Source organism: Staurois parvus, unplaced genomic scaffold (assembly GCF_062004578.1).
Source record: "Staurois parvus isolate SC_StPar_1 unplaced genomic scaffold, SC_StPar_1.0 ptg000351l, whole genome shotgun sequence".
Classification (NCBI taxonomy): Eukaryota; Metazoa; Chordata; class Amphibia; order Anura; family Ranidae; genus Staurois; species Staurois parvus.
The window spans coordinates 653325-665881 of NW_028318147.1; the positions used below are offsets into that span (position 1 = coordinate 653325).

The 12557-nt window shown below is 45.1% G+C and overlaps 1 protein-coding gene across 1 annotated transcript; it reads right to left on the bottom strand.

Annotated features, from left to right (window-relative positions):
• Positions 1 to 310: 310 nt before the first annotated feature.
• Positions 311 to 6662, bottom strand: LOC149456673 (uncharacterized). The gene is made up of 2 exons (XM_089684637.1): positions 490 to 6662; positions 311 to 397 (listed from the first exon to the last, which is right to left on the bottom strand). Exon 1 carries the CDS (start codon positions 6479 to 6481, stop codon positions 716 to 718), a length of 5766 nt encoding a protein of 1921 aa, XP_089540763.1. The 5' UTR covers positions 6482 to 6662; the 3' UTR covers positions 311 to 397; positions 490 to 715.
• Positions 6663 to 12557: the final 5895 nt, after the last annotated feature.

Here is a 12557-nt window from a genome sequence, read left to right on the forward strand (position 1 = left end):
TTCACTGTCCAGTCGCAGGTGGGGGGGGGGGCAACTTAGAGTGAATAACCTATTAATGGGCTATTCATTTTTTTACTGGAAGTCTAATTTAATATAAGAACCTGGTGTAGCTGTCCTGAACACCATCTATGAGTTTCCATCACATGAGCAAATAGGTGCAGTGGTCAGCATTGTAAAAAGGTGAAAACTTTTGTATAGAAGTGCGATGTTTACAATGGCTACCTGTCCTGCCTTCTCTGCAGTTATGAAAGGGTTACAGAGGATTACAGGCAGTATAACTTTTGATGTCCACACAGTAAAGAGTCGATGATTGATAACCGATGATCTTTTACTGATAACATGTGATCATAATGAGAATGAATGAATGTGCGGATGAATGTGAATAAATGCGGTAAAACTGAAATACAAACAGAATAAACAGACATGAGTACATATCTAACTACCTAGCAATATGCACAACATTCCTCAGTACATAGGAGGGGTACTTACAGACTTTGGGGGTCTAATCAAGCCCATATATGAAGAGGGAACAGCATCCCACATGTACTTTCATTGTAGAATTTCTTCAGTCTGAAGAGATGAGGTCACTTCCTCCCAAGTTAGCAAACAGGACGTCCCTAGCCTTAAAGGGACAGACACTGCTGAATGCTAAAGAATGCCTTGTGTAATACAAGGCAGCACACTCCCCACCTGGCATAATAATGATATGCCACTATTAAACTCCTGGAAGGAGTAAAACGACTTCCGTGATGGGTCTAAGGTACACCTTAGGGGTGCCCTGTTTTACTACTCTGACCTCTACTTTCCTGACTCTGCTATCACTACTAGCATCAGTCCCCACAATGAGTCCAATTGGCCACTCGTTCCTGTGGGCCTGAGAGTCTTTTAGTAGAACAACATCTCCAATTTGTAAGTTGGGCTTGTCGGCTTGCCATTTGTTACGTGGTTGGAGGGTCGTCAGGTACTCCTGCCTCCATCTCTTCCAGAAGATATCGGCAAGGCTTTGAACTTGTTTCCATTGCTTGGTGTACAAGTCTTTAAGATCAAAGTCCCCGTTGGGAGCTGTCACCATCTCCATCTTCTGGGTCAGCAACGTTGCCGGTGTCAAGACGGTTGGCATCTCTGGGTCAGTAGACACTGGGACCAAAGGTCTGGCGTTCATGATAGCCATGACTTCAGCCATCAGCGTGGTTAAGACTTCGTGTGTGAGATGAGTAGATCCAATCTTTAGAAGCATTGCATCTAGAATGCGGCGAGCTACTCCAATCATCCTCTCCCAAGCTCCTCCCATATGTGAGGCATGAGGAGGATTGAAGATCCAAGTGCATCTTTGGTTTTGAAGATAGTTACTTGTCTCTGAGTCTGTTGCAATGATCTTCAATTCCTTGCAGGCTCCAATAAAGTTTGTGCCACAATCAGAACGAATCTGTTTTGCTGGTCCTCGAATGGAGAAAAATCTTCTCAAGGCATTGATGAAGCTTGAGGTAGATAGAGACTCAATTACCTCAATGTGAACTGCTCTGGTACTCATACACGAGAAAAGAACAGCCCAGCGTTTGCTCTCTGCACTGCCTCCTCTGGTCTTGCGAGAAGAAATGTTCCAAGGACCAAAAACGTCTAGGCCTACATTTGTGAATGGAGGATCTGAAGCCAGCCTGTCTGGAGGTAAGTCTGACATCTTCTGGACTTCAAGTTTTCCTCTGATTTTCTTGCAAGTTACACATTTGTTAATCACACTGGAGACTAGTCTTTTGCCTCCTAGGATCCACAATCCAGCTGAGCGGACTGCTCCTTCAGTGAGGTGGCGACCTTGATGTGCAACTTGCTCGTGGTGGTGTCTTGTCAGAAGAACGGCAACATGATGATTCTTGGGTATGACAATGGGATGTTTTTCTAGAATAGTCGTATCAGCTGCGGGTAGACGACCTCCAAGTCTCATCAGTCCATCTTCATCAAGGACAGGGTTCAACTTTTTGAGTGGGCTGTGTTTAGAAAGTTCTTCTTTCTTGAGAAGACCTTGAATTTCTTCCTTGAAGGCTTCCTGCTGAACACATCTGATAATGGTGACATTGGCTCGCTCAAGATAGTCATTGTTACCCTGGTCAACACTGGCTGTTTTGCTGAAGGATCTGGCCAAGCAGATGAGTTTCCCTATGGCACGGATGAGTGACTTCCAGCTGGAAAACCTTTCGAACCTACATGAGCCAAGACCTTCTCTGGTGGTTAGAGTCTTGTAAACTGCAACTAGAGGTCTTACCTCTTTGTCTTGGTCTGGTTCTACAAGCTGAAAAGTTCCTTTCTGATCAGTCTCTTCAGTTTCTGGTCCAGTCAAGAAGGATGGACCTGTGAACCAGTTAGCCTGTTTGAGGACAGCAGCTGGTACCAGTCTAGTCCCATGATCAGCAGGGTTCTTGTCTGTACTGATGTGATGCCACTGTTCTGGACTTGTACACTTTCTGATACGTGTTACTCTGTTTGACACGTATGTGTAGAATCTTCTTGAAGCGTTGTGGATATAACCTAAAACAATCTTGCTGTCTGTGTAGAAGTTCACTGCATGGATCTCGATGTCCAGTTCCGCAATGAGTAAGTCTGCTATCTCCACAGCTAGGACAGCAGCACAAAGTTCTAAGCGTGGGACCGTGTGAGCAGGTCTTGGAGCCAGTTTGGACTTTCCCAAGATGAATCCTGCATGGCTTTGTCCCTGAGTGTCTATGACTCTAAGGTAGGCTACAGCTGCTATAGCCACGGTGGATGCATCTGAAAACACGTGTATCTCTCTTCGTTTTGTAACAGACAAAGAAACAGAGACGTATGGTCTTTGGATGCTAAATCGCTCAAGCTCCAGCAAAGAGTCTTTCCACAACTTCCACTGCATTTCTTTCTTTTCAGGTAGAGGTGTGTCCCAATCACTTTGTTCTAGCTCAGTTGTAATCTCTCTCAAAAGAGCTTTGCCTTGCATGGTGATGGGTGCTACGAACCCCAAGGGATCGTAAAGACTGTTGACCGTAGACAAGACACCTCGCTTTGTGAAAGGCTTCTCTTCCCTGGATACTCGGAAGGTGAAGCTGTCAGTTTTCAAGTCCCAACTAAGCCCTAAGCTTCTTTGAAGGGGTGGTGAATCTGTACCTAGATCTAGGTCTTTGAGGTCTTTTGCACGATCTTCTGCTGGGAATGCTTCCATTACTTTGCTGTTGTTGGAAGCCACTTTGTGCAGTCTTATGTTAGAGTCTGCTAGCAAGTCTCTAGTGCTTTTCAAAATGTCAATGGCTTCTCCACTACTGGAGAAGGAAGCAAGTCCATCATCTACATAAAAGTTTTTCATAACAAATTGTTTGGCTTCAGGGTTGTGTCTGTCACCTTGCTGCGCTGCTCGTCTCAAGTTGTAGATAGCGACAGCTGGTGAGGGACTGTTCCCAAACACATGTACTTTCATCCTATACTCTATGATACCTTTGTTGAGGTCGTTGTCTTCATACCATAGGAACCTCAGGTAGTCTCTGTGGTCTTCACGGACAAGGAAGCAGTAGAACATCTGCTGTACATCTGCTGTTACTGCAACAAGTTCTCTTCGGAATCTGATAAGGACTCCAAGAAGTGTGTTGTTCAGGTCTGGTCCGCTGAGAAGTACATCATTAAGGGAAATACCTTCATGCTTTGCACTGGAATCAAATACTACACGTATCTGACCTGGTTTTTGAGGATGGTACACTCCGAATATTGGCAAGTACCAGCGTTCTTGTTTCTCATGCAGTTCTGGTGCTTTTTCAGCTTGATCTTTGTCAAAGATTTTCCGCATGAATTCTTGGAAGTGTTCTTTCATGTCTGGCTTTCTTTCAAGAGTGCGCTGCAATAGCGCAAGGCGTTTCTCTGCTTGCACTCTGTTGTTGGGAAGACGATGCCGTGGTGTACGGAATGGTAGTGGGGCTACCCAACTGCCTGCTTTGTCTTTGAAGACTTCTCTGTCCATGATCTCAAGGAAGAGGTTATCTTCAACAGATGGTGCTAGTTTGTCATCATCTTGAGTTCTCTCAAACACTTTGTGGCCTAGCTGATCTGAATCTTCAGCTGAGGCTGTATCTTCCAGGAACCTCTGGATGTTCTGGGGATGCGTTGGGTTAGATAGTTTCTCTTTAATCTGCATGCTTTTGTTACATGGGCAAAGACATGATGTGCGACCGTTCTGCAGCAGATTTGTTCTGTAGACATTAACCTTTGCGGGTTTGTGAAGTCCGTCCAGACATACATTTCCAACGATAACCCATCCAAGATCAAGACGTTGAGCAAATGGTGCATTGTGCGGCCCATTGTATTGTTCTCTGACCTTGTGCACTCTCAGTATGTCTCTTCCTAGTAGAAGGACGATTGCAGCATCTGGGTTGAGTGTTGGGATCTTGTTTGCTATTCGAATGAGATGAGGGTAGTGACGTGCCACTTCAGGTGTGGGAATCTCTGACCTGTCATCTGGTATCATGTCACATTCTATGAGGGTAGGAAGAGTCAGCTGCGTCTTTCCATCTAATGACTCGATGGTGTAGTTGTTTGCTCTTCTCCCTGATGTCTCTATAACTCCAGAACATGTCTTCAAGGTGTATGGAGTTGGACTTCCTTTGTCACCGAAGAGGTCGAAGAACTCTGTCTTTGCTAGAGACCTGTTGCTTTGTTCGTCTAGGACTGTATACATCTTCACTGCCTTTTCTCTGAGACCGTTGGGATACACTTTGACTAAGCATATCTTGGAGCATGATCTAGAGAGTCCTGGTTCTGTACAGATCTCAGTGCACTTTGAAGTTATCGCTGGTGTTGCACTTTCTTTTTGCTCCCCACCATGATCTTCTTGAGTTGCTGGAACTTCTGATCTCCATGGTGGTGGTCCTGGGTGCAGTGCTGACAGATGTCGGTCATTGTTGCATTCTGTGCACCGTATTTCTCTCTTACAGTCTTTTGCAAGATGTTGCATTGAGGCGCAGCATCTGAAACAAATGTGATTGTCTTTAAGGTAAGTCTTGCGCTCCTCTAATGTCTTACTTCTGAAACTGCGACATTTTCTTAGTGGATGAGGCTTGTTGTGTATTGGGCACTGTTTGTCTGGATCCTCAACTTCCTTGCTTGTGTTGTCTTCCTGATTGGCTGCAGCCTCAGGCGGAACTTCTGTCTTCCGCACAGACACTGTTGCTCTGCGTTCTTTGTAGTGTACTGGCGGCTGCTTCTCTGTCCTTGGGGAGCTTGCAACTCTCTTGTTCAGGAAGGCGAAGCTTGGGTCATTGCGTGTCTTAGCTTGGTCTACAACGAATTCAGCGAGGAAGACAAACGGTGGAAATGCAACTCGATAGTCTTTCTTGTATCTGGATGCTTGAGAGACCCACCTTTCTTGCAGGTTGAAAGGGAGCTTCTCGATTATGGGCTCTACTCCACGTGCTGTGTCTAAGTATAAGAGACCTGGCAGAGTTCCACTAGTCTTTGCTGCTTCTATCTCTAGGAGTAGGTCTCCAAGCTCTCTCAGCTTCTGATTGTCTTTGTTTGTCATTTTTGGGCAAGTTTCAATTTTCTTTAAAAGTGCTTCTTCTATTACTTCAGGTGACCCATAGCAGTCTTCCATTCTCTGCCAGACCATCGCAAGTCCTGCTGTTGCATCATGGACATGCACTGACCTGATTCTTTTGGCCTGCTCTGAGGACTCTGGTCCTAGGTATTTGGCGAGTAGGTCGAGCTTCTCTCTGTCTGTCAGCTCTAAGTTTTGGGTGCTGCTTAGGAAGGATGACCTCCAGGCCCAGTAGTTTTCAGGACGATCGTCGAACTTCAAGAGACCAGTGCTCACCATCTCACGGCGCATCAGGTATTTCGACACGTCTGTAACCCTTGCTGTGTCAGGTGCGTTTGTTCTGGGTACAAACGCGGGACAACTGGCTGATAGTGACTGATGGGTTCGTTGTGGTATTTGACTAAGTCTATTTTGGTCAGATGGTTGCTCTCCTCTATTGTAGTCTAGATCTGGTTTTGCACGAGGAGAGGTTATATCGCCATCTACTTGGTTTCTTAGCGTGTTGGCGGTTTGGTATCTGAGCACGTGATTGGTTGACTTATCACGTGGCGGTTCAGGTTCAGTCTTGTAGTGATGCGTAACATCAAAGCTGTCTGCTCCCAACTGGGTCCTTGATGGTTTCGGTGCGTCACTAGGCTGTTTATCAGGGTACAGGGTTGCTTGTGATTGCACGTACTCACGGGTGCGTTGGAATGTACTGAGAGGTGTTATCGGGGTTTCCAGTACATCGCTCTCTACAAACTGAATATCTGCAGCTCTCGCGAGAACTTCGGCTTCAGCTATGGCTGCTGCAGCTATTTTCTGTTGCTGAAGTATGTGTAAAGAGGCTTGCACTTCTGCCTTTCTCCTAAGCGTTTCTGCTTTACTCTTCTGCTGCTCTTCATCTAGGTAGCCTTGCTCTTTCATAAGCTCTGCTTCCCGTATGGCATAGGAGGCCATGGCGCATGCGGCCTCGGCCTTGGCTTGTGCCCTGGCGGCGATAGCGCTGACTGAAGACAAGTTTGTGACGCTAGAATGTCTGGAACTTGTATGCTTACTCCTGGCTGCCCCAGCACTGACTGACGATAGGTCTGTGACGTTTGAATGCCTGGAACTTGAACGCTTAGATCTGGCGGTTTCTGCTTTGGATGATGACAGATCCGATTTGTTATAAGTTCTCGGCGTGCTGCATTGTGACCTAGTTTCCAGTGTACTGTGCATATTTTCTTCCTGTTTGCACGAGATTTTAGGAAGGGTTGATTTAGTGATATCTTTCATATCTTTCTCTGTGTCTGCGTGCTGCATTGTGCTTGAGTGGAGTACACAGCGTGTACACGAAGCTGAGTTAGTTTCACTTTGCTATGCCTAGACTGGCTGTGCTGTGGGGATTTCACACACACGTGCTGCTGTATTACCAGTTAAGAGTCTTTTCTGTGTTGTGGGGCTTGCTGTAGATTTTTCACACAATGTGCTCTGAAGTAACCGTGTAAGTCTTTTTACTGTCCTGCCTTCTCTGCAGTTATGAAAGGGTCACAGAGGATTACAGGCAGTATAACCTTTGTTGTCCACACAGTAAAGAGTCGATGATTGATAACCGATGATCTTTTACTGATAACATGTGATCATAATGAGAATGAATGAATGTGCGGATGAATGTGAATAAATGCGGTAAAAAGACTTTGGGGGTCTAATCAAGCCCATATATGAAGAGGGAACAGCATCCCACATGTACTTGCATTGTAGAATTTCTTCAGTCTGAAGAGATGAGGTCACTTCCTCCCAAGTTAGCAAACAGGACGTCCCTAGCCTTAAAGGGACAGACACTGCTGAATGCTAAAGAATGCCTTGTGTAATACAAGACAGCACACTACCTATACTATCTGTTTAGTGAAAACACAAATTATTCAATGCTGAAAAATATTCATTTTCTATTATTTGTACATTTCTCATCTTTGAAAATCCATACCCCCCTTTTCATCTCCTAAGATATGGATGTAGCACCCTCCTAGCGTAGGATGGTAGGCAGATTTAGTTTTTGGCTCCTTCTTCAGTCAAGGGAGCAGTGATTGTTTGTTTTTGCCTGGTCAGGGTTTCAGAAGTTGGGAGTTTAATTGCTTCTCTCTACCTCTGGAAGAAGCTTCCAGAACATAGGAAGGGAGATTCAAATGATCAGCCTGAATATTTATCATGCTCTAGCTAATCCCTGGAGAGGAGTGTCCAAAAGGTGGCTGGGGAGGTAATAAATAGTCTGAAGTCCTGGAAAGATTGTTCTTTCCTCAGCAGGGAGGATTTTGAATTCCTCTAGGACTGCTGCCCTAGGAAGCAGCCCGTGGACTGAGTTGCTGTTCCTTAGGGTCTCAGCTATGGCAAGGCTGGGGACCTGGGGGCCTGAATTATCTTTCTGAGGAGCTATAGGACTTCACCACAAGGGATTTAGTCTGTAGAAGGATTGTCTCCCTCACAAGACTGTGTCCAGAGGAAGCTGTCCAGGGGACTTATGAATAATGACCCTGAATTGATTCCTGGTGACTGTATGCATTTGGGATGTAAGTTCCAGAGGTACCGACTGAGGGGAACTCTCATAGGGTCTCAGAATACTGGCCATTCCCCTGTCTTCAGCAGAATCCTGGTGTAAGCCTAGAGAAGAATGTCCTCCTGTTACCAAGCATTGTGGCATAAGGGTAAAGCGAGCGCTCATAGTTCAGCTGCTGGAACACTCTAAGGAATCACTGGACCTTTAAGCAAGAATAATAATATATAGTGCAGCGCTGGTGTATTAATTAAAAAAAGAACATGCTAAAATGAATACAAATAAAATAGTTCATAAAGTCCTTCCACAATTAAGTGACCATAGGTGTATGAAGGTCTTCCTCCTTATAAAGGTGACTGGTATCGGATAGAAAAAATGCGCACTCACCGACCGCACATTTTAAATGCGCCTTTGTGCACTCTTATGCAGATGACCAGCCAGACATGCAGATCCTAAGGACACATGGACCATCCCTCTCAAATACTGACATCGGCCTTGGGTGCAGTACCTCCAGGTATATAGAGCCCTTTCGTTCCAAAAGATAGGCAGGCAGGGGTCCCCCTCCTGCTTCCAGGTACCCCAGAAATGGTAGATGCAGATCGTCGGCGCCTGTAAACCACGTGACAGAGCACAACGGGAGGGGCGGGGACTTCCAGGTTACCTCTACCATTTCTGGGGTACCTGGAAGCAGGAGGGGGACCCCTGCCTGCCTATCTTTTGGAACGAAAGGGCTCTATATACCTGGAGGTACTGCACCCAAGGCCGATGTCAGTATTTGAGAGGGATGGTCCATGTGTCCTTAGGATCTGCATGTCTGGCTGGTCATCTGCATAAGAGTGCACAAAGGCGCATTTAAAATGTGCGGTCGGTGAGTGCGCATTTTTTCTATCCGATACCAGTCACCTTTATAAGGAGGAAGACCTTCATACACCTATGGTCACTTAATTGTGGAAGGACTTTATGAACTATTTTATTTGTATTCATTTTAGCATGTTCTTTTTTTAATTAATACACCAGTGTTACCAAGCATTGTTTTGGAATTTCCTATATCCTAACTCTTCTCAAATTTACAGTTCTTCAAGCAATAAATTATTGGAGCCGTGGTGATGGGCAGCCTCCAGGCTGTTTGGGAAGATCCAGCTATTACCAGCGGCCCTTGCCTATGAAATAGAAAAAGAGAAAGCTGCAACTGAATCAATTACCCGGTTGCTGCCCTTCTGAAATGTATTTGTAGCTCTGTAAAATAAATAACTGGAATTCACAAACTCATTTCTGGGAAAGTACAAGGCTGGAGAGTGATATACAGGGTCACCATTCCTTGTGCGCTGGCAGTTTTTATGATTGCTAATAAAGATCAACAGCGTCAAAGCAGGATGCATGTTTCTTTGTACAGCCAGCTCTTTGTGACATCAAAGAATCAAAAAAATGTTAGCTGCTTAGTCCTCACCACTGTGTAATATTAATGAGGGCAATTATAGGGATCATTTATATCATATTTACTGCTAGTGGTGTTTTCTGGAGTGTGCACAGCAAATCAGCTGGCCTGATACAAGGAATTGTTTCCCTTGGTTGTCACCATTCATCACAATCTGACTCTGCAGAGCATTGCTACCCCCCCCCCCCCATGATGGACAGTGGCTGAGCTGAGAGGAACGTCCGATATTCTGGATCAAACCTTTGCTGAAAGCTTTCTGCCACAACTCAATCTTATATATGTGTGTGCAGGAAAATCCACTTACAGTGACAGTCTTCTGCAAGGCTTTTTAAGCATATATTATTTATATCTGGTACTGAAGAATGATATGCAGGAAACAGTTCAGTTGTATGGGAAACAGATTTTTGTATGCTGTTATCTTTTCCTTTTTTTATGGGGTAATGTATTAGTACAGTCATCACGTGACTTAGTTGACATGCCCAGGGGCGGACTGACAACTCATGGGGCCCCCGGGCAATAGGGGATCATGGGGCCCCTGTGTCCTTGCCCAAACTCAAAAAAGCCTATGAAAAAGGTACCAGGGGCATCTCATGGGGCCCCCTACTGACCCCGGGCCCTCGGGCAGTGCCCGAGTTTCCAAATGGTCAGTCCGCCCCTGGCCATGCCTCACTATGGTGCGAAAAGCTACAATAAATATAAAAAAATTTATAATATTAGTAATAAAATTAGCATGGAGCATAATGAGCTTTTAAAAATGTAAAAGGAACTAAGGGCTCATACATACAGACATCCTTTCATTGTATTTTTGTTAATTATGTTGATATTTTTAGGGCTACATTCACACTTGCTTTTTTGCATGGTTTTTTTTTTGCATGTTTTTTTCACATGGTTTGCTGTACAGAAGATTCTTTAGGGCAGAATTGCGCATTTTGGGCCATTTAGACTTTTATGGGAGTGCCTGAAAAATGAGCGTAACATGTTTTTGTGTGTTTTTCAGGCACTATCATTGAAGTCTAAAAAGGGCCAAAAAGCCCAAATCCCCTTGAAATAAAGCCGCTTTATTTTTCATGCTACAAAATGCTCAGGTGGAAATGGGGACTAATATAAGTGGGCATGTAAGTACACACAATTACCAGAGCGCCAGCATCGATTCAGTGAAAAACAGGTGTAAGGATGCTGCCACCTCCCTCAATTACCACTCCACCCAGTGCTCAGACCTGGAAGCTGACGATTTCCCGTTCAGTAAAAAAAGAAGACAGGAAAGGTTGCCACCCAGGATAATATCCAACTGTATACTTCTTTATTTATAATGGCTAAAAAGAGCCAACATGTATTAGACAATCAGTCCTTAGTCATGGCGAAGCATCGATTCACATTGATTAAAACATCCACTGACATTTTTTTTTGCTTTCTGGCTGCGTAGGTATTGATTGTACTGTAGTCAATGAGCACACTGAATTAACACCCAGAAAACACCCTCTTCTTTGGTCTTATTTATGATATTCCAAGCCATTTGCTTTGGCTTTCCCATGCTGTTAGAAAAGCTCAAACATGTCTGTAGAAGCTTCCTAAATCTTTAACAAGGATTTTTTTAAATTGTCTGTAAGTTTGAACCCGAAACACTCATTCACACTACCACTTGGGGAGGGGTGTTTGAGCTGTGTCTTTACCACCCCCCAACCACTCCCCCTTTAGCTGAACAGGCCATGGCTGAAGGGGTATACATGCCAAGAACACGAATCTGTGCCTTGTGGCTGCAGCAGGCCTTGCAATGTTGAGGTGATACAATACCTCCTCACTGCCTGTCAAATGTTTTCTGAAGAGTGTTCTCACTGCAGATTGCTCTTCAGAGAGCAACACTATGGTGACCAAGCATAAACATGCATAATTAAACCTCTAAATGGAAAGGAAACAATTTTTGACTGGGTATACCTACAGGGGTTCTTTCCCCCCTCAACATGTGCATGCTAACACACACATTTTCATGCATTGCGATAAGGCAGACCATTAAGCAAGCAGATACACTATATTGCCAAAAGTATTGGGCCAGCCCTCCAAATCATTGGATTCAGGTGTTCCAATCACCTCCATGGCCACAGGTGTATAAAATCAAGCACCTAGACATACAGACTTCTTCTACAAACATTTGTGAAAGAATGGGTCGCTCTCAGGAGCTCAGTGAATTCAAGCGTGATAGTTTGCCACCTGTGCAATGTGTCCATCTGTGAAATTTCCTTGTTACTAAATATTAGTGTGTATATTAGTGTTAGTGGTACTATAACAAAGTGGAAGCAACTGGGAACAACAGCAACTCAGTCACGAAGTGGTAGGCCACATAAAATGACAGAGCGGGGTCAACGCATGCTGAATTGCACAGTGCGCAAAAGTCGCCAGCTGTCTGTAGAGTCAATAGCTAAAGACCTCCAAACTTCGTGTAGCCTTCAGGATAGCACAACAACAGTGTGTAGAGAGCTCAATGGAATGGGTTTCCATTGCCGAGCAGCTGCATCCAAGCCTTACATCACCAAGTGCAATGCAAAGCGTTGGATGCAGTGGTGTAAAGTACGCCACCACTGGACTCTAGAGCAGTGGAGACATGTTCTCTGGAGTGGTGCACCATGCTTCTCTGTCTGGCAATCCTATGGACGTGTCTGGGTTTTGCGGTTGCGAGGAGAACGGTACTTGCCTGACTGCATTGTACCAAGTGTGTGTAAAGTTTGGTGGAGGGGGGATTATGGTGTGGGGTTGTTTTTCAGGGGTTGGGCTTGGCCCCTTAGTTCCAGTGAAGGGAATTCTTAAGGTGTCAATATACCAAGACAGTTTGGACAATTTCATGCTGCCAACTTTGTGGGAATAGTTTGGGGATGGCCCTACCTGTTCCAACGCTACTGCGCACCAGGGCACAAAGCAAGGTCCATAAAGACATGGATCAGTGCATTTGGTGTGGAGGAACTTGACAGGAGTCCTGACCCCAACCTGAGAGAACACCTTTGGGATGAATTAGAGCAGAGACTGCGAGCCAGGCCTTCTCATCTGACATCAGTGCCTGACCTCACAAATGTGCTTCTGGG

What these genes read in the sequence shown, in the direction of transcription:
- LOC149456673 (XM_089684637.1), bottom strand. Translation starts at nt 6,481, where the DNA reads ATGGCCTCCTATGCCATACGGGAAGCAGAGCTTATGAAAGAGCAAGGC.